Raw genomic sequence first — 27,708 nt, 5'->3', positions numbered from 1 at the left:
AATAAAATGTACGTATTAACATATTGCAAATGTTAATTTTACTGAAGAAATATGTTTCAACATTTTGTTTCCAAATTATGTCAAAGTGTTACATTTTTGCTGTTTTTACACGATATGTATATTACTTTTTAATATATTCACCTTGTTTTAAATTAACACAAAAGTTGAATGAACCGTGGGACATGCGATTTGGGGCATGCGATGTATGTAAATTTAAAACAAATTTTCCAACTGTGTGTCATTTATTTAATCTTTATGACCGCATGTCCCTTTGATGAAATATCCGGTTTTTTTTAACCGGAGAATTCTCGGGATCGAGGTATTTACCGTTAAAAATGAGAAAGTTTAGAAAAAAGATATCAATCAATCACATTCTTCTTTATAAAAGATCGACTCCGACTTGGTCGGTGACCGATCACGCTTTATATATGCAACCTTTACATATATTACGACGGATCTCTCCATTCCAGCGTCTATTCTCGACCGTTCGAACGTCTTTTCCGAGCCCTTTAAAAGGGTCGGGCAAAGCTGGCGCGCAAAATGTTAGCTATTTTATAAACGCACGCACGTACGCATCGTCGATTACCGCGAGTAACGCCGCTCTCGTCCGTGATCTTTCCTTAACGGCCACCAGCCATTGTACCTGATCTCGCGAACGTGTTTGGAACACATCGGCGAAATCCCCGAGGTGCCCCACGGCTACTGCAAGCGCGATCGCGTTAGCCAACGCAACAGGATAACTACCATACTTCCACTTCTACGAGTACTTCTTTTCCCTTCCTTTCTTTTTCCCATTGTGCCACGTCGACGACTTCTGGCACTCCGTGGCGTTCGTAAAACAACCACTTTTCCGGAGTCGACACTCTCCGGGGATTTCCGGGGTTTCTTCGCATCCGCTACTCGCCCCAACGTCGCGTCACGTTACCCCCGCGTTCGCCGTTTTGAACGTTTCCTTTCTTTTACCGTCTCTTAAAATGTCATCTAGAAAGATCCATTTTTGTTTTGCATTTTGACGGAAACATCACAAATATATTACAGGATGTTTACTACCGGGAGAAAAGCTGGGAAAACCTTAAATTTTCCGAGAATTTCGTTTTTATCCTTGAAAATGGATTTTCATGGGATTTTATTAATACGTGGGGGAATTTCTGGAATTTTACTCAGGTTTTCGGGAAAATCTGCAATTTTTGGAGAATTTCTATTTTATCTTCAATAATAATGGAGATTTTATTAATATTCAGAGAAATTTCTGGATTTTTTTTCTCTTAAATTTAAATTTTATCTGTTTCAGACAAAATTGTTTTTTGATTTCTTTTTGATAATGCAAAATGTCGATAATCGATTAACGATAGATGTGCCATACATTCATACATTCTCGTATGCGTTTCGCGAGTTTTTTTTATTAAAAAAATCAATGGCATCAAAAGACAATACATCATTCGTGGCATTGTGTGTTTAATCACATTTCAATAGGTACTTTCCATACTTTCGGCGAGCCGTGCATTGCGGACAAATTATATGCCACTTAGTTCATATTACTTCTTTTTTGTACCTTCTTAAATTTAATATTCGAGGCTTAAGTGGTTTTCTTTGTGGTTGATAAAGGAATATATGATAAAGGAATATTAAAAGATATAATAAAATAAAATTATTTCACAAAGCTTCATTAAAGAATTCTTTAATCTTACCTGGAATTTTCAATAAAATTCCTTGAAAATCCGAGAATTCTTAGGAAATTTTTTTACAAAATTTGAGTAAACACTTTACATTTTCCTTCTTTCTTTATTAACAAGATGGAAAAGACTGATAATTTCATTCAAGTTTTGAGCAAGATGAATTATGATAATTAATCTTGGAACAACACATTATCCATTTTGTCACACTAAGTATGGCATACTTGATCTGAACTTAAATTGTTTTAAAATTTTCGTAAAAATGAACATATTGTAACAATCTTTTTCAATTGAAACGTTATTAACGAATACAACAATACTAAGCAAATGGCTATCTTTATTAATAAAAAAAAATAACAATAAAAGGAAACATAAATTTTTAAGAATAATTTTTTTTAGAAAAATACTTTTTTATTTGTATTTATTAGAATAATTAAAGTAAAAGACTTTTAAAGTAGTGTTTCGAACATTAGAAACTTTTAAAATATATGCCATCGTTGAACGTTAAAAAAATTATCTGAAAAGGTAAAGAATGAAAAAAATATGATCTACAGAATAATTTTTTTATCAAAAAATGCACTCATGAAAGAAAGCAATATTTATTAATAAATGGATATCATAAACATTATGTTTTATTATCCATTTTATTAATACACCATAAATCTTAAGTCATACATTTTTGCAGCATGTTCTTTACACATTAGACGTTTTTACTAAAAATATAATATCACATTTTTTAATTTACTTGTATTTACTTATATGTTGCTTAAAATATCTAAACAATAAATGTGAAGACTTTGAAATAATTTTACTATTCCATAAAACAAAAGAAGTTAGATAAAGAATACTTGGCATAAAGCCAGACCAAAATCAAACATTGTTAAATATTTAAAAATTATTTAACTAATACTGCCTTTATGCCAAAAAAGTAATGTATCTAAATCTGCTAAATGAGCCTACCTTTGAAAAAAAAAATCTGTTTGCTATGTTCAATGTGTCTAAGATTAAAATTCTATAAGCACATATTTTTTATGTTAATAAAAACTAATTATTTTTATGTTAATAATCAACATATATATTTTTTCTTTTTGTATTTTTTTTAATTCTTAATATACTGATAGCATATATTTAATAATTGTCGGAATTTTAAATCATGTGTAATAAACTGTAAATGAACTAAAATGTATTCATGAAATTAGTCGGCTCGTTATCTCGAATGCGAAGAATAGCTTAGATATCCCAGCGCCACATTCACCGAGCATTCAAGATACCCAATGCACAGTGTATAACGCCGCAATGAAAACCATCGGGCCTCTTTCCATAGTGTGAACTCGGGAAAGCGACGCGTCAGAGGAGCAAGAAGGAAGTTGTGTGCGGGTATAAGGAGAGGTCCGATGTAAAAAGAGCACGACGATTATCGACTCTTGCCTTCATTTTTTACACACGCGGCGAGAGAAAGGGGGAAGAAAAAAGCGGCGTGAAAAGCGCGCGATAGAAAGCAAAAAAGCGACATGAAGGAAAGGCAGGAGGGATGGGGGGGAGGGGAGCGGTTATACGGGCCGGTGAGGGACGCGCGAAAGACGAGGCGGGAAAGGAGGGGCCCGGTTTTCCGTGGGGGCTGGAAAAATATTTGCATACACCCCCGACCTCCCTCCCTCTCACCCCTTTCCCCTATATCGGCCGCGCGATTCCTCGATATCGGCTCCGCGGCGTCTCCATATTCCGAAGTTTCGCCAGCCGAAGCGACTTTCGTACCGAGCCTCTGCTTTTTCCTCTCCCTACATTCAATCCCCTGTCCCTACCCCTATCCCTCTCTTTCCCCGCCCGTCTCCTTTATCTCTACTCGCGCGCCCGTTTCCTTATCCTCCTCTTCCTCCTCCTGTCTTCGTTCTTCCTTTTCCTTTTCTCACGAGGACGATTCTCATTCTCTCGCTCTTTTCTTCTCGTTGGCGCAATGTGCATCAGAAAATATGAATCCTTCGTCGCATTGTCTACGACAGCGTTTCTCGAACTTTCCGCCATTGTGCGCGAATGACGAGGGGACAAAGGGAGAAATTAAGAGCCATCCTCAATGAGTGCGAGAAGAAGCGTCGCGGCGGCGATGGCCGTAATTTGCATTGATGCACCGAGACTGCGTTCGTGCGCATATAATTATCTCGCTCGTCGTCTTTTCGCTTTCCATAATTTGAATACGATACGGGTTTCACGCGATACGGATATTGTAGAGAAAATTTTATTTATAGCTCGCAGAAAAGAGTAAATTTACAACGATAATTAGCCGCTTGGCCGTCCAGGTTTCTTTTTAACTTACGCGTTATTATCATGAATCTATTATTATCGTGGCTATTGATTGATACATATATATATATATATATATATATAATCCGATATTAAGTTTATAGAAACGTAATCGCGTTTCCACGGTGTGCGAACAAACGCGATATCACAATCGCGAATTTCTGACTAGCTATCTCCCTTTGATTTAGCTAGCGCAAAAATGGCGATCTCGATGCCGCAAGAAATCGAGTTATCACGTTATTATTCGGGAGGATGCAATCAGTGACTAGTTTGTTTGCCGATACTTTGAAACGGCATAGCTGCGAGCAGATGGTGACGAGAATCGATCGTTGCTACGCCATACCGCAGCACCGAAAAAGGCGAATGGTCAATGGTCAAACGAACGCCGTTATTCGGCAGACGCAATGATACATTCTGCGTTTGGGGGGGAAGGCGCGTTGTTACTATTTTTAATTGGAAATTTTTTCGGAGGCAGGATGTTTCTAATTGACTGCCATAACAAAAAAAACAGACGAACGAAAAAAAATGAGAAGTTCTCAAAAAAAATTGCACTTTGAAAATATTTATTTACTTCAAAATATTTTTATATAGCGCGCCAGTAATGGACAAATGTAATATAATATCCTTACGATTAAATTTTTTGAAAAATTTAATGTTTACAAATACACGCCTGTTTTATTTGGACGTTCGAACAAAAATATTATGGACTGTTGCTATATTTTGTACGTCTAAATCTTATTTTCCTTATTTTTTTCACGCAACTTTGTCATGGTCGAAAAATAAATAATAGAATTTCGCGCGTTGCGTTGCATCGTTTCGTCAGGTGACGGTTTCAGTATCAACAATGTGTGAAAGAAGATAATAGCTCTGGCGTATCACTTGTATTACGCGAATGATGAACGATGACTCTCTCTCTCTCCCTCTCTCCTCTCTCTCTCTCTCTGTTTCTCTGAACTTAATGTTCCGTCGTATCATATCACGTCGCTTTAGACTATGTCACGTGTTACGTGCTCCGTCATTCCTGATGATGTATGAAGAAGGGTCCTGGTTTCTTAAGGGCTTACCTTTCCGGGCTAACTTGAGACCCCTGTGATATTAGGACCACCGTGCAAAGACGATAACTGTTCCACGATGTTGCTCCTCGCCCTACCACGCACTGTGTCTTTATTCCCTTGATAGTACATCGGGCCAAAGTTATAATTATATCGGTGTCTCGGCAGTGTAACCAATACAATCTTGTCAGACGTGTACGGAGGTAGAAGGAATATTCCGCAAACTCCCTTTTTAAATTTTAAAATAAACTCTCCGTTTGAAAATCAAATCCGATTCCAGTAAAACTGCTTATATTTTTTACTATCTTATTTGATCGCACAGAAATTTAATTCAAAGTCGGGAGGGAGAATTATGTTAATCATTACAGTTATTTGTTAAGAAGAAAATTAGACTAATTTATATAATGTGCCAGTCATATTTGTAAAAGCTATATAGTACTAGAAAATTCTGTTGTATCTCAATATCCTTAAATAGCAATATTCCTTTCTTCTCGTATCTCGCGTATCCGGCCAGAAGTCCGGTTTTATCTCCTTGGAGACAGGCATGCTTCTCGTTTAAGAAAACGTCCCGTCACGCGTCTTATCAACGTGGCGAACCAATACGATACGATCGATCAGACACAGTTGGCGGCACGTGACGTCTCTTTTTGAGGGTAGACCGAGCCAGCAGCCGTTTCCATGATCGCTGGGGGGCACGAAGGAGGGCACGCGCGACTAATTAAAGCGCGGCACCGAGTTAATAAGCGGCAAGTCGATGCTGTAATTAGCGATCATTACCGTCGAAATATCTCTTCCAAAGAGGATCACTGTGGTGCAGCGCCACCCGCTACGGTGAATTTTAATTAATTCGATCGGCCGCGGCGAATTCCTCGAGAGATTGGCGACCGAGCTTAACACTTTGCCTACGAGCTATCAATCCACCCTCTTTTTTATTAATTAACCGAAGCTTAATAAAATACTCTGCAGCTTTTTCTTAGCGAATTAATTATACCGTATAAATTGCACGGTAACTTTGAGTGACGATATAACGGGAGAGTTAATATTGATTAATAATTCGTAAAAGAATAATCTTTGTATAATGAGATTACACAGAATTCGATATTATGTTCGAGATTTCTATAAAATATCATTACGTTATACTTATAATTTTACCTTACTTGGCATTATCGTCTGAAATCGCGTTATAAAAATATAAAATTGAATTAATAAAGCATAAAAGTGCAAGATTGTAAAAATAATTCCCTCGCTCGCGTTTAATTAGTTTTAAATTTAACTTCTCGAAAAAAGAAAAAAAATTTTCCAACGCCTTATCGTGACCTAATGCAAATTTCAATTTTACACAACGAGTTAACCCATTAACCTCGCGGCAAGCTGCATTTTCAGCAAACCTTAAATGTCCTTTGTTGCCCCTTTAGCAGAAAAGCCAAAAACGCGACGACGCGCGAGTACGCGTCCCACTCCCGAGAGAGTGGGAAAACAGGGATCGGAAAAGAGTAAGAGGGTAACACCATCGGCGAGTTTTCGTGGTGATCCTTGAAAGAAAAAACTTTAAGCGCGATGATATCGAAACGACAGGAATTTTCGCTATCCGCGCGTGCGATCGGTCGGGGGTGATAATTGGCTTGGAGAGAGAGAGCGCCGGGCTTACGCTGGCGATATGCTTTCTAATATTTGTACACTTTGATTGGAGTTTGCCCAGACGGGACTCAAATTAATTACACACTTTTTCCTGCGCGTCCCGCATTCGCGCAATAACGCGATAACGCGCCGGATGAGTTTCTCGCGTCGGCATGCGTCGCTGTCGCGTTTCGAGCAAACGAGTACTCGTCTGTTTGGCAATGTGTAACAAAAAAAAGATTTGGTTTTACGCACAATTTATAATTTTGCAGTGGAATTCTACGAATGATTAACTCTCAGAGACAATATATCGCGCGAAGGAGTTAGTCTTTCTACCAAACGGAATGTTATTTTTATTCATGAATGTACTTAAGTTATCAATTTTTGAGCTTTTAAACGCGATTAATTTCACATCTTTTAGAACTAATATCTATACAAAATCTTATATCTAAGAGATGTAATCTAAATTTAAATCGACATAAATCAAAATTGCATCAAGCAATTGTCGAGATCGATTTTTAGAAATTTGATTCACATAGTTATAATAGTTCGCGAATATAATTGTTGCAAATTTGTCTGGAAATTGTATTATAATATATAATATAATTACAAGTATTCTTCTATATTTACATTTAGAGATTACATATGTCGATTATGTCGATTTACAAATTATTACGGACTTATGGTCGGCATGTTATTAACTAATAATTAACTAATATAATTTAATGAAGCTGATTAAGCATCCCGTAATAAATTATCCAAAAATTAATTTTATAATATTAATTATTACATTTAGATTTATTTTTAAGAAAATTAGAAATATTTTTAAGAGAAAAAAATGATATTTTTGAATTATTTGTTGTAGTTAATCCTTGTTTAAGTTAAACATTATTAGTAAATATTAAAAATTATGTTGTTTAAAAACAATTTTTGTTTTGTCACAAACATTTTTGAAATAGAAGTCTATAATTATTTTTATTAATAAAATAATTTTTAACGTGTTTTAAGTTTAATCTGGGTTTCAGCCGAACTAGTTATTGTTACTAACAATTACAAATATAATATGGGAAAATTGCTGATTCAGATCTCCTACTAAAGCGTACCTATTCAATGTTTTACATTTTTACTTTAGCAATATTTAATGACAAGAATAAAAAATAAATAAAGAATAAATAATATTCATGGAAAGAATAATTTTGTTGAAATACAGATTTAGAAATAATTATGTTGAATTATTAAAAACAAATGTACTGGATGTTTAACTTGGTTGCCAAAATATCAAAACTACTTGCAGCAACATTATCATGCTTGATTGTTTTATATAATTATTTTGATGGCCCAACAAGTAAAAAATAAAATTATTTTCTAATTTGTATCATGCATAATGTTTTATTTATATAAAATATATAAATACTCTTCGACTTGCGATCAATCTGATTTACGGTCAAAGTTTCAGAATATAATCCCGCGTCGGAACAGGGGGAATTGTATATAAAAATCCCTGTTGTATTAGATTCAATCTCGAGTATATAAACTCATGATACCGGAAAAATTTCGCCGTAGATTTTATAAATTGTTTACGTTGTGCTAATATTATGCATATGAAACTCGCGTGAAACGCTATCGAGCCAAAGACTAGAAGCTTTATTGTTATTAAAATTACTCTGGCTACGCGCTCCCTCGCACGCTTTCTCAATTCACGCTACGTTTGTTCTTTCTAGCTACGCTTTCTACGCTCGCTTTCTTTCCCCGTTTTTATTCCTGATTTTATTTCTGAACATGCGCTTGCTTTATTTTAAACGCAAAAGCTGGAAAAGAATGAGTGGAAAGAGCGGACCTACTTTCTCCGTGGCTTGAAGAAAAGCTCGGCTTGAAGTTCGACCTCGTAACTCGCACCACCACCACCATTACCACCACCACCAGACGTCAAAACTCATGCGTACTTTTCTACACGATGGGGGATACGCGAGAAGGCGGCGCGAGAACTTGCCGTCCAAAATTTAGAACGGTTAGAAGGCTAGAGGATGAGTGAGAATGGCGGAGATCGTAACTTAAATCCAGAAGTGATCATTTTAATAGGGCCAAATTAATTTCTCGCGAGAATGCGGCGGCGACACTGCACCCGGAGGGTTGGCCCAGCAGAGGGGATGCCGGGGTGCTGTAAAGTGAAGGTGGAGGAGACTACTGAAAGCTCGACTGGTGCGCAAGAGAGACAGAGACAGAGAGAGAGAGGGAGAGCAAGGACGAAGAGGGATGAAGAGAAAGGGAGGATCGAGGGTAGCGCCGGGATCGTGGGGCATAGATTATGAGATGGGTGACATTCTCTGACATTTTAGTAATGTCGCCACCGTCTAACCCAACCCGGCCACCACCCGCGTCCCGCCCTCCTGATGGTGGTATTTGGTACCCAAGGGGCATGCGGGCATAGTTTGCCTCGCGCGGCCATGGTACAATTCGCCCGGCAAGTTTCCGCAGCTAATTACCATATAGTGTCTTGCGGCGCGCGCCTTGCTCTGCTCTCTAGTCGAAGTCCTTTAATAGATGTCCCGGCAGCTGCGCAGCTGCGAGAAGCGGTCAATTTTGAGGTGCGAATGCGATTGCGAATTACATTTGCGCCGAGCGCCGAGGGGAAATCTACGAGGAAATCGACGCAAGTGGGACAAACGGGCGCGAGAGAATACGTTTAAATAGAAGCTTGATGTGTGCCCCAGAAAAGCGCATGGCTGTTTATTTTTAAAACATAGAATAAGTTTACATTGAATTTGACTTGGATTTTGCGCCACGTCATTAATATTACGTTTGCATAAATATTATTTAGGGCGTGATCTATTTTTCCCCTCCTCGAAACTTTCGACCCTTAGTCTGATATTTAAGGCCGAGGAAAAAAAAAGCTAAAGAGACTCGATGCTAAATTTACATCGCTTTCGCCCTTCTCGCCCGGTGCCATTCCGCTTCGATACAATCGAGATACCGACCCCCGGATAGCCGGGTCATCTATTTCCTCCCTCGGCTCCGAAGACGACGACGACGTCAGAGGATCTCTCACCCTCGTTCGCGCCGGCCGGATATTCACCTTCGTGTTGTCCTCTCTCATTTTTACGTAGCTTCCCCGTGATCGTATTTACATACGCCGCATCATAATGGCGCGGCGTCCTGGTGAGACCGGTGAGCATTTTCCACGGGGCGAACGTTAACGAGCAGGAACGATCGCGAGATGCGAAAAGAAGGAATGAATACGAAATTAATAGTATTCCGCGCAAAGTGCGTGCATGTGTACGAACCGTCGTCGCCACGGCTCCTCCATGCATTTGTATGCTGAAAATTCTCTCCTTCCCCGACAGGGGAGTCTGTTGTCTTTTCCATCTCGTCGTGTTTTCGCACCCCCCCCCCCCCTCTCCCCCAATGTTCCGCTTTTTGCACGAGCAACTTTCATATAATCCCGTCGCGCGATTATTTCCGGAGACGTGCATGGAAACAATAACGCGCACAACAGAAGCAGAATAATTTTATAAAAGTAAAGTTATAAAAAATGTATTGTTCGGAAAAAACAGGGCACACGTCTTAATTTACTGCTGCCTCTGAGGTTGGAATACCGATGTAGAGAAACTGAGATATTAATAGGAATTTGCAGGCATGCATTCACAAATACATTTTTGCTATGATCCATGAATAATGTTTAATAATGTTTCGCCGGGTGTACGTATACGTTTGACTACAGATGTTTGCATTTTAAGAAGATCAGGCTGTACGTCGAGATGCCATTTGTGTACGTTATGTAGGTCGTATCGATATGATCGATCCGCAAAATGTGGTCGGAAATATCTCGGGGATTGAGATCGTGTCGCGTCTGCTCGCATTAGTTGGAACTCGAAATCATTTCTGGCATACCGGGCACTTAAATAAAGTCGCTTAAATGTCACGTTATCGACTGAAAGTTTTCGACCATCTGCTTTTAAGTCGGGCGCACGAATCTTAAGACCTGGAGTGCGCTTCTCAAAGTGGGTTGTAGTGATCAAGCTTGACACGAAAAAAAATTGCAGGTGTCGTATTTTTAGAAAGTCGCCTTTATACGCTATTCATGAGACACTTATGACGTACGCGAGAAGAGTGAGGAATATACTTTTATATTGCTTCAAATAAATAAAGTGTTCTATGTACGTGGAGGAGCTTCTCCCCTGAGATTTTTATTCGTCTCACTTTGTGGCTTTCATTTCTTGTTAAACCTCCGTTTGAACAGCTAATCTAAAAAAAAACACTGCAATATTTAGAAATTATTTAAAACCATATTCTACGGACGTTTTTATAAGATTCTTTTTTTTTCAAATGTAAGCTTTCAGACTTTTAAATATTTTTCTCTCTCGGTGCCATTATATATCATTCACACGCTCCTTTTAGCGCGAACTCAATCTTTCATCATTAAGAATGGTTCGGAACTTTAATAAGTAATTATGTAAGAATACGTATCGTCGATTCGATTGTCAATTAAGTTGCAGATGGTCTTTAAATTCGAGGGAAGAAATGGCGCGCAAGGCCGAGTTAATAAATAGAGTCGCGCGAGGTGATGGCGTATTTCACGTATTTTCATCGCCAGCAGTCTCTTAGAGTGCCGTAATATAGGAACGAAAGGCATGGGAAGGTAGACGGAAAGAGGGTCCGAGAGATAGAGCCAAGAGACGAGTCTCGGAGGCTCGTAAGTAGTTTTATTAAGGGGTTCCTTTCGGAAAATCGTGGAGGATGGTTGAATATACATCGGTGCAGATATATGTGATATCGATTACCATTTGGGCTCCCAATATTACGTCGTCGGTCCGTATACTTCCTTCTACATATAACCATCAGTGGCAGTTGTATCTCTCTCTATATCTTTCATCTCGCGTACAAGGTGTTCGCAAAATATCCTTCATAATCTTAAATTTCATTGTTACGTTTGCCATCTTATTTTCTAATTATTCAATCATAAATATATTATATCATTACACGAAGAACACAATTTTCTGTTTTGAAGTATCTAAACATTTATCCGGATAAATGTTTACTAATTTGTGAAAATAATTTTGTTGGACCGTCAAAATAATTAGGATGCCCATAGGCACGATAAGTAATGCTGCAAAAAATTTTGACATTCTTACTATTAGCTTGAGTGTCCTATACAATTATTTTTATCTGACAAAATTATTTTCAGGTCCGCGTCTAATTAAATTTTTAGATACTTCAGCAAAATCATTTCTTCCATATATGCATGTTAAAAGTAAACTTAGCTGTGATCTTACAACACACACATAATTTATATTGTAGCCTATGTTCTTTTCCATAACTATTTTTATTTTTAAAAATCAAAGTTCTTTAAAATCTCTTTCCAAATTAATATACTCGTAATGATTGTATTTAATGTTTGTCGAGTAATAATCAATTCTAAATTCCAATCTCGAAGAGAATTCATAAATGAGAACGGTATAAGTTTTGGGACATGGTGTACTTCTGCCAGTACTTCCCCTCTTTCTGTCCATCCATCTTGTTCCGTCTTTCTTTACTCCTCTTTCTCATTCTCGTCCCTCAGCCACATGACTCCCCGTCACGCTCACGGACCAAACTCGTACATGAGGAAATGGTATATACATAGGAGCGGGATGGAGCCCATCCCGCAAAATAACTTTGAAGCACCGTATCTACGCAATGGTGTATGCACGTAGCGCGCTAAAGACGCGACGTGAGCTTTAGCTCTTTAAATAATAAAGAGAAGCGCATCAAGCACCGAATTAAACTTGAAAAATATTTAAATCCTGAATAATACAATGAAACTTGATCAATCACTGTTGAAAAAAATATCCAAAAGTGAAAAGAAAAATTAGAATTTAAAACTATATAAAATGCTTTTTTTTAATTGTACAACTGTAAATTACTCAAAATTATTATTAGGCACCAAGATTCACTTTGACTGAAAATGATTTTTCTTTCTCTTATGTTATTTTTTTGGTAACTTGCGATTGTTACAATGATTTGTACAACGTGATGTTAATTCGAATAGCAAATTTAATGCGGCACTCGATAATCCGGTAGGACTACGTAACGATAGGCAAATAAATTAAGATTGTATATCGCGGCGATTCGAAAATTGAATTAAGTCGGGTGGCGGCGGAGTACGACGACGGTTTGAGTCCTGCAAGAGTAATTCGAGGATAATGTGATCACAAATAGGAAGCACTACGAGCTACGAGCGTAAAATAATTTCGGAGGAGAGCGTGATGTATGCACGTGCGCATGTGAAGAGCCGCGGTGAGATATGTACTTTGACCCCTTAAATAACCAAAGAATGCGCGGGATGTCGTTTCGGTGCTACGTGTCACGTGCGACGTAAAATTAAGCGAGAGTACTCGGCACTCGTGCGAAGGGACTATGTTATCTCAACTGTGCAATCTAATTGCGCAAATGTAAAATAGAAAAGTTGATGGGAAAAGCGTCGAAATCGTACATCCGGGAAGAGATCTGTTCTTACATTAAACAATATTTATTTACTTGGAAAGAATGCGAAAAAAAATTTGTGTACATCCGAGAGGTCTATATATAAAATTATAGACTACTCGATTAAATATTCTCCCCTTCCTCCCTCCTCTCTCTTTCTCTTTCTCTAGCGTATTTCTAGAAACTTTTCAAATAATTTTATAAATTAATTCTGGCTCTTAGGTAATTGATTTATGAATAATTGATGGTGCATCACGTACACCGTGCGCAAGTTTTGCAAAATTCCAAATTCCACTACGTTATAAATGTTGCAAACGCAAATATCCGAAACGGGTAGCGTACCCTCGGAAATAGCGTATGAACGTAGGGTGCGGTGTATTTTTTTGACCCCTTAAATTGCCAGGAAGGTACGGACGGTCGTTTGTTAGCCACCACGTGTTATCGCCGCCTTGAATAATACAGTTGGTGTGTTTTACGAAAGTTATGCGCTTACACCCTTTAACTAAATTACGCTTCGCGGGGGTTTGAACGTTTACCCGATAGATGCGCCAGAGGAGATAAACCAGCAGGGTATACGTCCATTTTCTGTGGTATTTTTTTTACCCGCTAATAAATATTTCACGCATCGTTCTCTTGCATGAGTTAATAATTTCTATCGCAATACGAGACGGCAGTAAATTGTTATGTAAACAAATATTTTTTTGATTGGAAGAATTATGAAATTGAAAAAAAAAGAGAATAGCGATATTAAAATCGTTTATTTCAATTCTATGATTTCGTTACGAACAGCCGCAGAAACCAAAATTGCGCAAAGAAAGAGAAAATTGATTCTACGGCGCGTTTAAAACGTTGCAACGAACTGACACGTGCTTTCGAGGTATCGTTGACGTTAAAGAATCACTTGGCCAGCGAAAGAGATAAAAGTGTAGTCCAATGCTCACTCGTGTAAAACGGAACACGTGCGAAATGGACCACGAAGAAAAATACGGAAACCCGTGCTACGCCAATGTTCGCGCAAGGCAGCAAGCTCCATCGGCCGGTCCATCGAGTCTCGATAGTCGTGAAATCTTTCCCACATCCGTCTTCTGGCCCCGCGCTCGCCGCCTTCGTGCTTCCTACGATTTTTCCCATTAAGAGTAAGACGGTGCGCTCGTGCAAATCCCGCACGTTTTTACTGCCCATGCTCTTGCACCGATATACGTTTAAAATCAATGTTCAATGCACATACGGCTTCCTATGTCTCGCACGAGCAGTTGGAAGTATGTATGTACCCTTGAGAAGCACGCTACGCGCATGTGTGTGCGTGTGTGAAAGGATTTCGAGAGCGAATATATACGGGGTGTACCGAAAAGTGAGTATAAAAATGGTACATACAGTACCGGCCAAAATTATATCACCTTTCGATTTTTGAAGCATTTTTATCGAAGTGTATCGAATGCACTCAAAATTTTATAGTAAATTCTTGATGAAAGGTTACCTTTATATACACCTTGTATATAAAGTATAATAAAATTTGACAACATACACTATGATCTTCGAATTTTTTATTAATTTTTTCATAGTTGCACTTTTGTACTTTTTTTGTTTTTTTTGTTTTTCGTGTCGCAATCATTGTTTTTATTACCATAACCTAGTTTTAGCAGTTAAATTTAATATTCCACATTATTTATACTTCTTATGACTCAAAATTAATTATGATTCAAATTTTACATATTTTGGAAATTTTTAATAAAAATAATTTTCCACGTGTTACTGTTTTTATTATTTAATAAAAAGTTATTATTTACGTAAGTTATACTTATCATTAAAATATATTATGTTTTAAGAGAGATTTGTGCTTTTTAAAACAAATTATGCTCAAAAATAATCGAAAGGTGATATAATTTTGGCCGGTATTCTAGTTAAAACATAACATAAATCTATATTTGAATCTTTTCGAAATAATCCACATATCTGATCAGAATATATTTTTCTTCCGTAAAACAGAGTCAGCGTCCCGTTAGTTGATTGTGATTCTGGCATTAACTATAGAATTAACGAGATATTCAGTTTTTACGTTTGTCTCGTCGATACTTTTAACGCTAACGAATTCGATAAAGTGTTCCGGTCGGACGTGTATGTGTAGACGATACCGCAATGAGCTCCTGAATCGAATACAAATGCGTATGATGGTAGAGAAATCGATAAATGTTCTCTACAACGCGTATTGTCATTCCTCGCGTAAACATAAGTATTTTGTTCGCAAACTGATAGAGCATAATAAATCGAGTTTATTTATAATAAAATAAATCTTCAAAAATTTGAATCGTTGGTTTTAAGTTTAAAAGCCTAATTTGAGAAAATATACTGTTCGATAAATTATTTGCAATGTATGTGCTTGAGATCTCGATATAGTAGTATGTAAGAATCTGTTGCTGTTTCGTAAATCGTATACATGTACTGTAAATCATATGTAAATCTCATTCAATCGGTAAAACTGACGTCGCGCGACGTCAGCACCGCCTTAAATATACGTGTTGGTCAAATTGTACTCAAGTGAAAAATGGTTCGTCTCTCCGATTCGATCTCAACGCGCTCGTAAACGTTTGTAAACTTGGAAGACATTGCATAGTCGTCACGTAACTTTACAATTTCTCATCGGAAGAGCCGAGTTGTTTTCAATTCGTCGCAATACTGAATAAATTTCGTAAACTAACCTCCTCATAGCTGGTGACCGAACTTCCGATAAGCGTGTTAGTACAAGGTAGTGATACGAGGCATGCCATGGACACGACAGCACAAAGTTTAACGACATAATTTCGGGTGGCGTACAAAGACAGTAGCATCCATAAAGGCTGTGAAATCGATATATTACGTGACGAACTTCCAAAAGTTATATTTATATAAGTATTTGCTCGTATCAATAAACTTTAGAAGATGATCTCAGAATTTTTGATGATCCAGAGAATTAACCGTAAACACTGTGTAATGTGTTTTTTGGCACCTGTAAAGTGTAAAGGGAATCATTAATGTTGCCCCTTTTTATGGTTTTTTTTAATGGATTATTAAGTGATTTAGAAAATATTATAAAATTCATGCAGCTTCTTTAACTATTCTAAACGAACGATTTATACATTATTTAATAAATCTATTTGTTTAAATATTTTATTTTTGCAAATATATAAACCAAGATATTTATAATTAAAAAATCACTTGAACAAAAATGACCCCCTTTACACGGTGAAGGTTAAGAATGTCATACAATTGCCAGTCATCGTGATCGCGATAAAATAAGCATACATGCACGTGGACATAGAAATTAGCCAACGAAACTAAAATATAGCTATACACTGAGAAAAAAATAAATATGCTAAAAAAAGAAGATACGTTTCCAGTCATATGCAAACACATAGTTTACTAAAATTAAGGAAATTTTTTAGTCTATTTTCTTCTCAGTGTATACACAGCGAGACGGTGTATCAGCTGTGTTATCTTTATAGCTACTATTTCTCAGTAAATACACTGAGAGAAAAAAGATATACTTAAAAAAAAACATTTTCTTTAATTTTAGTAAACCACATATTTGCATATAACTGAACACAATTTCTTTTTTTTTTTTTAGTATGTTTATCAGTATAGCAGCTAAAATATATCTTTAAAATAGAGACTGTTAATATGTCTGCATTTTTACCAAAGCTTATTTTATTAAGCTTTTTTTTAATTGTTAAAATATAAGTTCTATAAATGAAAATATTTGCTGCTTGAATCTATTAGTTGAAGCTATTTTTTATCATAGAAACTAATAATATTCGTAACGAGTGTTTTGAATCTTTTCCCAAAGAAAATATCTAATTTTTAAATTAATTTTTAAGTAGAAATAAACGAAATTGTGCTGCCAAAATATGTTTTACTTGTTTTCTTCTTGGTCTAATTTTGGGGACTTGACTTCAAATTCTTTTATAAAATGAAATTTTCTTTTGTTTCACGACAAAAATGAAGAATCTCATAATGCTGCGTCTTTTTTACTCTATCGTATAATTCTTTTACTTACGAGATACGCAAGTACTTCACTACGTCCATCTGTCGACGGTGTACTTGTAATTGTAAATGAAACGCTCGGTTTTACATAAAATATTGAAGAACAATTGTCACTTTTTTAACTCGTGCTAAATTAAGCTTTTAATTTCAGATAATAATTTTGTAACTCGCAGAAAATGCATTTTAGGCTTAATAGTTTTTAGCAATGAAAGAAAAGTTTAAACTAGCTATTGATATTTAGCTGATATTACTCTCTTTGCGTATATTATTTACAAATTATTTTATAAAAATAAAACCTGAAACTATAAAGCTTACAATTACTTAATATATTTTTGACGAAATAATTTTACGAAAAATTTTAACTTTTTTTAATTTTAATTTATAAGCTATTCCGTTTTTTTTTTATATTTACACCTTTTAATGAGTTAAAATTAACCAACTTATTTTTCTTATTTTTCAGAGCCGATGCAGCAACAAAACAGAACACGACATCGCATTTTTATCAAGAAGTTCACGATCGAGGTCATGATTAACACATTGGCAACTTTGACCTATTGTCCATCGTTACGTAAGTTTCATTTAATCAACTCTTTTTAATGCATGTGCCACATCCGTTTCTGCCAAGGGTAAACATTGCATATTTATACGCGCACGCTTGTAAATTATAATTATAATTACATATTTTCTCGAAAAATTCATTCGCAGACAAACAAACGTTTGCACGGTGCTCCTTTGCTCGAGGAAAAACGCAGTCACTCTGTATACCCTTGAGCATAGACGTGCATGCGGGACCATTGTTGTGCGGGTTTTAAGTTTGCGGCCTCTCTCGAGACGTTTCATCGCGGCTCTTTGTCATTCGTGCTCTTAAAAGACATTCCGCGGAACGCCATGAAAAGAGATAATCCTCGACGATATCGCGTATAAGAATTTTACTCTAACGAGCCGCGGCGCGGGGCGAGACTTTTGTATATCTCTCTCGAAGTTAAGACTCGATTGAATTGGGGCTCCATTCGAGAGCCAGCTCTCTGTCGTTTAATGCGCTAAATGGCGGAAACGCGGCCTTCGTACTTTAATCCGCCGATGTGTGCGGCCCCCGTATCAATCACAATGGAGGCACCTCGCCTCCTCATTTTATGCAATTCCCGAGGCGCCACGACGACCCAAGGGCTTCTCGAGAAATTTCTCGTGAGGCTGCATTTCCGTGAAACTTTGCAATCGCCGCAGGGTGCAGAAACCTTCTCTTCATCCTCGCTCCATCTCGCCCTCTCACTCTGTTTGCCGAATAGGGATTTGCTTCCACTTCTCTCTGTCTCTCTTTCTCCCTTTTCTTTTTTTTGGCGCAGTTCGGCCCTTCAGACCTATCGCGTTTCTTTCTCCGGCCCTCACCGCCGCCGAGCTCCATCAACGCCTGTCGTTTAGCCCGCGGCGGAGTGTTGACGAAAGCAAAAGTGATTAGATGAAGATAGAGTGGAGAACGAGAGGGCGTTCGCAGGGCCGCGAGAGAAAATTGCTAGGATGCCAGAATGTTTGGTGTCTTTTTCCGAATAGAAACGCGTACTCGATTCAACGATCTTTTTCAAAAGGTTTTTTTCCAGATTTTACAATTTCTGACATTTTTTTTCTGCTGTTTTTAATTAATTTTTTAGTCCCGAATTTTGAAATAATTAAGGGAAAGGTACTGAATGCGTACTGACCGCCTAGATTATATTTTATCAATATTTAATATTATTAATTAACATAAACAACATTTCGTGATAAAAATATTAAATAAAATAGGAAATGAATGTTGTAAAAAAAAACAAAAATTTAACAGATTACATCTCTTTTATACATGTTGACATTTTAAAAAATCAGGTGGAACTGATGTTAATTTTTGATCAATTTATGTAGCTGATAATATAATCATGCAATTTAATATTTTTATGAGAGATTTATTGTACAATATTTTATATTCATTATATATACATATTTGCATTAATTATAAAGATTAAATCAATATTTTTATAAGATGCATCAAGTTTTCTAAATCACACTATCACAAATTTGATTACAATAAACAATATTGTAAGATTGATAATTGATCATAGTAAAAACTAATAATTGATATGAATAAAAATATGACAATTGCAAAATAAATTCAAGCTACACGCAATTTTATTTTCTCATCTTTTTCATCGTTGTTATTAATTATAAAACGTTCGATTCTTTTCACGATAAATTATTAATGAAATAAGTTATTAGTTAATGATTCTTTATATTTTTAATTTATTTACTTCATAAATTTGATCTTTTTAAAGATATGACTTAAGAGACTCACAGACGAAGTTGGACGTTTACGCATAAAATAAGTAATCTATTTTACGAGTATACAATGTAAATAAACCACTGTGGCAAACAATTGCCACGACCATCAGGTAAAGAAAAATTTTAACGCAACCGGGCGTATGACTTCCAGATGTCATAAAATTTCTAACATTTGATAGTCATAAAACTTTTTACACTTTCATTGTTCTGCAACGGTTGAGAAGTAAAATTGTTAGCCCGGACAGATCAGATCTTACTCGACTTCGGACACAAAAACATTTCCGCCGTGCACGAAATATTCATCTCGTATATTAATCTCAAATGTTAATCCAATAAAAATACATAGTTAGCAATCGTTTCTGTGTCCTTTTGACCATCACCATCACCATCACCATCATTATCCACAATACATGCATCCAAACCATGTAATAAACTATTTTACATATTATATATATGAATAATAATCTATGACTTATCAAAAATTCAGATCAGACATAGTAGAAATTATATTCCATTTTTTTCATTTTTAATACTATTTTTATTTTTTGTTAATAAAATTATATAAACAATCTTAAAATTTAATTCTATTTTTTTGTGTTATCAAATTTATAATAATGCACATTGCTTGTATTGTCTACATGAAAAGGATTCGTGTAAACATAACGCAAACAATGCGCAAATAATTTATGCAGACGCAATCTTGAAATGTATAGTAATGTGTTATTGTACGTATGCATAATTCTGCAGAATAATTAAAGGCGACCTGAATTGTTCGTTTTGCTGCATGTTGCAAAAAGACATAATATATAAATCATTGTGTACCTATATAATAAATATGTATTATAATAATTAATAAATTAAATTGTTATTTATTAATAAAAGGTTGAGCATTACAATATTAAATACTTGAAACATCAAGCTACAATTTCCGCCCGTTTATTTGCGTCAGAATACTAAATCAAATTACCAAATGGAAGAGATTATAAAAATAACTAATCCCTTATTTCTGCCGTTAATTATTACGTTATAGCTCTCCATTCTTTCATGACGATTAAGTTTATACTAATTGACTTTTATTATTTTCCTATTAAATCTATTATCCAAATTAATCTTTCTTTAGAAAGCGTAGCGAGAGTTGTTAGAAATTTCATAAGGAAGTGTTCAGCAAAATTCAATCGTGACGCGAATAGCAATTCTTTGCATTGTACTTGTCGCCGTCACGCGGCGCGATATTATTTCTAGCCGTCGCTCATGATTTTCCGATTTTCGTAAAGTGTCAGATGTTGTTTGGCTGTCCCCGCGTTGCATTATCGTGGAGACGCGAGAGCGCATGACGTTAACTACGCATGTAAGTAATTAAATACGACGAAGCACCGCTGAAATTTTTCCTTGCTCCACCGTGCGATTCATTATCATCACTGTCGTCATTATCATAACGTGTGGTTACTAAGAGAAGAATGGAATACGAGATATTTGCCCTACAACTCATAAAGACGTTTTATTTTAGCTAAATTTCAACTCTCTCTCTCTCTCTCTCTCTCTCTCTCTCTCTCTCTCTCTCTCTCTTTTTGAATTTATTACCAAATATTAAGTATAAAATTGTATACAATACACAATGATCTCAAATCAATAAAACAGGTGAGATCATTTACGCAAAAAAAAGAAAAAAACAAAATGATTGCTCGCAATTGTATAATATCGTCAACAAAAGTGATTATTCTCGAGTTATATAACATTAACATTGTTAAAAATACTCTGCAAAATTTAATATAATGTATAAAGCAAATTTTAAGCAGATACGTTAACCAAATTTAATGTTGTCAAAAGTGCACTAAATTTTATGTACACACTTTTTAATTATTGATATATTAAATTTAATGTACTTGTATAACTCTCTCTCTCTCTCTCTCTCTCTCTCTCTCTCTCTCTCTCTCTCTCTCTCTTAAAAATACGTTGAATTTTATGACAATTTTTTAATTATAGCTTGATGTTTCAAGTACTCAATATTATAATGTTTAGACAACAAACAGTGAACACATTATGAAACGCCGTATGTACGTTTAAGCATCTTTTCTCTTAATTATTAAACACCCAGACACAAACTGACGAACTATCGGATTTATGCGTTTGAATAAATTTTGCAACCACGATGATAATAGAGCACCGTATTCGGGGTGAGTCTCCTTCCGAAATAACACACGATGCTTCTCGCAGAAGCGGAAGTCGCGAAAAAGTTGTGTCCACCTCGTTTGCTAAAAACAGCCGCGGGGCTAACGGATTCCTTGCTTCTAGTCGCAAATTTCATGGATGTTATCCGCTAGGCTAACGAGAGGAAGTGCTCAAAAGAACGCATCTCATTTGGTGCTGCCAACAAAGATCTTAGCTTTTTAAGATTTTATCGAAGATGCCTGTATCTCTTTGCGATAATTCTATCATTTTATTTTGTTATTGGCAGAATACAAACTTGTAAAATTGGATTAGTTTAAAACTTTGATCATCAAGCATTGTATCCTCGTAAAATATATGACGTAATATCTTTTTAATTATGACACAAATTATGTTGTTACACTGTTATATTTATAATGTTGAATTATATCAAATATCAGTTTGAATCATTTTATAATTATTTTTATGTTGTCTTTACTTAATACGTCATTAATTTTATTAAAACTATAGAGTTAAACGTGATGAAGTAAACTGCAATGTTTATAAAACGTTAACAGTGACGTGGATACAACCCGTAAACCTCTTAGCATTCTTGATGGAGTTTAACAATTTAATACAGAATAAAGTTAAACAATTTAGCTCAAGAAGTGTTTTAAATTTAACTGGACGCTGCTTACTTTAAAAGCAATTCAATCACAGAAATGAATTGATTAGATGTAGTTTTTTTAACCACATTTTATTTGGTGTTAAAATTAATGAATTTTGATACACATGGAAGTTGAAAGTAACCAAATATTATTTAACTCAAGGAATTGATTTAAATTTGATCTTTTAATACTTAATAATTGAAATAATTATCAACGATATGTGTTCCTTACATCTTTTCTTTAAGAGTTTAACGAAAGAGAAGAGTTTATAGTATATTCATGATTAAAGATTGTAAGTGGCAATGGTAAAAATTGTCAAGATTATCATTGTGCAAGAAAAAGAATGTTTATATAATAAATATGTTGCCGTGCCGTAAATACATTTCATCTCGTTAAAAAATTTAATTTTTCACGAATGTTCACAAATTGATAGCCGGCGCTGAAGTGGTTCACCAAAGAGTACAGACTTTTCGGAGCGTTTAGTTTGCCATGGGAACGCGTCTGTCCGACCTCTCACCGAGCGCTGACAATATTCATGGTAATCCAATTCAAATTAATTCTCGGTGGGAGCCGCTCTTCTCGTTCGCAGGCGTTCTCCCTTCTACCAAATGGCATCTCATAACCCGCCCGGAGGAGGTTTGTAACCGGAAGTGACGTGAAATATCGCACTGCGACGTAATCGGGGCTTCCCCCCTCCTCTCTCTTTCTCTCTCTCTTACTTTCTCGTACCTTGTTTGTCGTCGACCCAAACCGGCGGATCTCTTCGAGGTTTCTCTAATTGTTACCACGAGTCTCCGCGATGTTAATCACGTGGCCGTGCTAAGACAGTAATTCAACATTACTGTGAAGCATAACGCCCATTCAGATCTGTGGGCAATACCGGCTTCCTGCCTGCTAGCTTATTGACTCACGTTTATTAGGTCCGTGCCGGTCGTTCGCGCAAGTAATCGCGATGTAATTGGTAGAGTAATTCGATGGAGGAATTTCGCGATGGCGTCTTATGACATCGGCGCGAACGACGAATATCCCAGACACACTATCGTGAACAATGTGAAGAAACAGCCTTTAATGTTCTACCTTCATGCGAAGTTATGAAAATAAAGCGATAGTCGCGAAAGTGAAATTATTTCAACACATTTTAGCTTTACGAAATTTGTCTTTTTGTCTTCTTTTATTTTAGTTCAATCTTTTACTACAGATAATACACGAAAATAATAATTTTGTGAAAATATCAAAATATTTAATTAAATTTAGATTTAAAAACAATAGGCGAATTCATGTTGGACTATCAAAATTATTCTGTAAGACATTCATACATGATGTTACTGGTGCAAAAAGTTTTGACATTTTAGCAGCCAACTTAAACATCCGATAAAATTTTTTTTAATGATTCAACATAATTATTTTCAGCAAAATTGTTCTTTTCGCGTAATTATGGCAGAATTTTAAATAAATTATGATAAATGCAAATACTTTTTTTCTCAGTGCTTTATTGTAAGCATCTTAGCAAAGATACTTTCGACAGTTTACCATTGTCTCCCGAAAAATGGGAATTAATTAAAAATCTAATATTGTTCTGGATAGATTTGAAACAATATCTTTGGTATAGAAAGCAGACGCGCTACTCTTATTCCACCATGTTAGATCGGTATTTATAGTAGAATGTATTTTTTTTTAAACTATCTTAATGTCTTATGCTAATTTAAATATATAAAAATCGATTATATGAATACATTGGTCTTAGACTACCAAAATAATTATGTAGGATTAGCTCAATGTTCGTCACACTCTTGAACGTTCTTCATAATTATTTTAACGATATAATAAAATTATTTCCAGATCCGTATTTTATTAAAATTGTAGATATACTTCAACAAAACCATGCTATGTGTATATCCAGATAGCACACGATACTTATTTATAAAAGTTGTACAAAATACTTATACTAATTATTTGAACATTTTGTAAATAGTTATCAAAGTATTTTATAAATATTTTTGTGATCTTAGATTGAACAGATCATAAATATCACATAAAATTTATTAAATATGTAAATTTATTAAAACTGTTATTATAAATGTTTATTTTTTACTTATAAATATTGTATTAAATGTTTATATAACACTTTGAAAAAATAAATACTAATAAATAACGGCTGTAGCAAAAAAAAATTAGCCATTTTCGAGCGTCGTACCCATGCAGACTTTTGATCAAAACGTGCTAACAGTTTCAGCCGATTTCATCAAGGGCCAAAACCCATAACAATTGTACACGATCCTTTCGCACAGTTTTGATTTACCTAGAATATGTTTTACGTCCAGAATAATCCGTTTAACCCTTTGAGCTCAAAGATAGAAAGGCATGCGACTTATCACGTGCGTACGGCAATGCGATAGTAGCAATCAACGTACGCAACGAACGAAATGTAAGGCGGCACCAGTAAACGCCGCTTTCCTCATTAGAATGCCGAACATTCCGGCGAACGCGGGCCCACTTCCGCAGCTTCCTAACTCGGCTCTTCCGCGTGCGTTCCCCCGCGAATGAACGAACCAGCGCGAACGAGCGGCGCGCGTGTATGCGATCGAAATTCCGCGCGCGTCCCCGTTTGTAGTCGCGGCTGGCGCGGTTAACCGAATGAGTGATTAGCAGCGCGGCGGTTAAATCGCTAACCGAGTAGTTAACCAGCCGAGTCGGTTAGCCGAGCAGTTAGCCGGACGCGCCGGAGCGGTTCATCGGCTCTGCATTGTGAACCCGGCGTACATACATATTGCACCGGCATAACAGAGCGGATGATAAGAATAATGAAACCTAAATTATACGAATTCCAGACTTTTTGGATTAAATTAAAAGGCGGCGCCATTCTGTCAGAATTAATTATTGCAGACTATAAGTTAAGCGATCCTCGCGAGAGCGGAGAGACGCACGATTGAATGGCAATGTTGAGGAAAGATTTATGCAGCGTCGACGGCGGCGCCGCGCCGCGCCGGCTGTTAGACAACGATGGCGCAAAGTGACAAATGACATCTTACCGCGTAAACAAATTCCGTTAGACAACCGCTGAATCGCGTCTTATTCAGGACGATGATTGAGAACCGTAAGCACGTTGTTGGCCGCGTACAAAGGCGCCGTGTGTTTGTAGAATAGGATCGTGCTAATAGACGTTTTCTATGAGATCGAAAGGACGAGGGACAAGAATGCTCGTTGGCGAGCATGAAGGTGACGCGAGCGTAATGCGCTAATAGCACTACAAAAGGTGATCTTTATGAGTAAGGAAGCCGGACTCGCTGCACTAATCGCGGATGGCGATGCGCTATAGTAATTTTAACGAGCCCAAAGAGAGGAATTTCGGCGGGCGTAAGTATCAAGTGGAAAAGGAAGTTACGTCATTTCTTCATTCAAGAAAACGCTCTCCTTTTAATACTCGCTGTAGTTTTATTCCCCTTTTGAAATTCATTATATCAATCACTTGGATCTCTATTATGAACATTGATTCGTATAAACGTAAAAATATCTTGTTCAGATATATGAGACGTAAAGATAGTTTAGATAAAATACGCTAGGTAGAAATGTGTCTGAGTAACCGATGTTTGCAAACACATGGAGGAATGGGAAAGAAGGGCGCAGAGGCGTCACAACCGGTTAATTTGTCATTTCCTCTGCCTGACATTCCTGCTCATCTGGGTCATTTCGCATACAGTTGAACTTCCATACCGCAAGACTCTTTCGAACTCACAGAATACGGATACTTTTTTTCTGTGTAACGAAAAAAGCAAATATGTTTCACAGTCATTAATCATTATGCTTGATCGTTATATATAATTGATCATTAAATTCAACTCAAGATAATTTATTTGATAAGTTGCGTTATTGATATGTGTAAGCGATTTTTCGCGAAGAAGAGGCGAATGCCGAACATGGCATTTAGATGTGTCATTAAATAGCCTTCTTTCTTTTTATACTCAAGTCTATCTGAGTCGGTGAATTAATTGTGATTACGTATTTCAGTGGCAGTTATAATATACGCGCACACATATGTGATTGCAAGTGCATACAAATATAGTCTATCTACAGAGCGGACTACAAATTTGATTAAATAATGAACTTGAGATAAAAATAATTCGCTATCTAGAGTTTGAAAATATTATTAAAAATATTATATTTATTTGTACATTAGTGTTGGTAATATAGGCTCTTTAGATTTTCATAATTAATTATTTCCAGAGAGCACAGCATAGAAAAAGTATTGCTGCAATGTTTCAGCAACAATGGTAAAATGTCCGTTTCAGAAACATTGATACGTAATGTTGCAGCAACATCGCAGCAACATATATAATATTGTATTAACGTTGCTGGAACATTATGTATCAGTTCTGAAGCGGACATTTTATTTTTGCTGCAACGTTATATTGCTGAAACGTTATAGCAATACTTTGCAATGATTTTGCTATTCTGTACTATACAGATTTTGACTAATTTTAACAGTTTTGTACATGTTGCATTTTACAATTTTACAAGTTTGCATCATTGTTACAATTTATATATAATATTAATTTCTTCCATATCTTAAAATAATTTACATGAAGAAAAAAGAAATTAGCAAATTATTACTTGTGGAGCCTGTGAACTGGCCTTTTGATCCGACCGGCCCTGGACCGGAAGCCAGCTAGCAACGAGCATACTCTACATTAGGTATGGGGACTACAGTCAGCCAGCCAGTGGGGGCTAATCCGGCGGAGAGGCATTTTCATCCCAGGGTTTCGGAACTTGCCGGCGCATTCCGACGCCACCCATACTCCGCGAAGAGAGAGAGAGAAAGAGAGAGAGGGAGAGAGAAAGAGAGAGAGAGAGAACGCCTTCCCTTTGGCTGAGAACTTTGTTGCGAACTGGAACCGCGTGCTGCTTGCTCACCGAAATCAGGGTTGGGAGGGGTGGAGAATTAATCGCTATTTCAACGATGCACTGGCCGTTGCATCGCGGCATTACTCGAATGCTCTTATTTCCGCGTGGTGGCTCGTATTTCGCTAGGGAGCACGTCGTTGTTCGCGCTGCGAGTACTGCGGCCGCGATGCCCGAAATTCTGGTATTGCCCTAATAATTTCAAGGGCGATTTAGATTAGCTCAAATTAGTAGGTGTATCATATGATGTTAGAAACAGACTCTTGTATATATTTCGTCTTATTTTTAAACTTCCGTTTTAAGAATAAAAACACGAATGGGATGAATTAACGACTTTAGCCGTCGACTTTAGCCGTCAGCTGTATAGATCTTTGAAAGTTTTAATTCGCGGATAAGACGATGGAAGCGGTCGCCGTCGTCGTTCGACGCGCGGAAAGAAATTGAAACAGTGTGATATCGGGTGATAATGTGTGCTTCCTGCGAAAACACTTATCTTCCGTCAAATATATTTTTTAATTAGATTTCGTGCTAATTTTTATTGTAGTGTCAAAACGGGTTTCACGTACCTAATTGACACCT

The 27,708-nt window shown here is 36.4% G+C and overlaps 1 protein-coding gene across 1 annotated transcript in view; it reads left to right on the top strand.

Annotated features, from left to right (window-relative positions):
- The window catches only part of LOC105202176, a 102,118-nt gene that overhangs the window by 12,854 nt on the left and 61,556 nt on the right, over positions 1–27,708 (top strand). The window contains exon 2 of the mRNA XM_026138199.2: positions 17,577–17,684. Within this exon, the coding sequence (XP_025993984.2) occupies positions 17,582–17,684 (103 nt within the window). The 5' untranslated portion in view covers positions 17,577–17,581. The remainder of the gene's footprint in view (positions 1–17,576; positions 17,685–27,708) is intronic.

Source organism: Solenopsis invicta, chromosome 9 (genome assembly GCF_016802725.1).
Source record: "Solenopsis invicta isolate M01_SB chromosome 9, UNIL_Sinv_3.0, whole genome shotgun sequence".
In the NCBI taxonomy this organism is placed as follows: Eukaryota; Metazoa; Arthropoda; class Insecta; order Hymenoptera; family Formicidae; genus Solenopsis; species Solenopsis invicta.
This window is presented reverse-complemented; position numbering and strand designations above follow the sequence as displayed.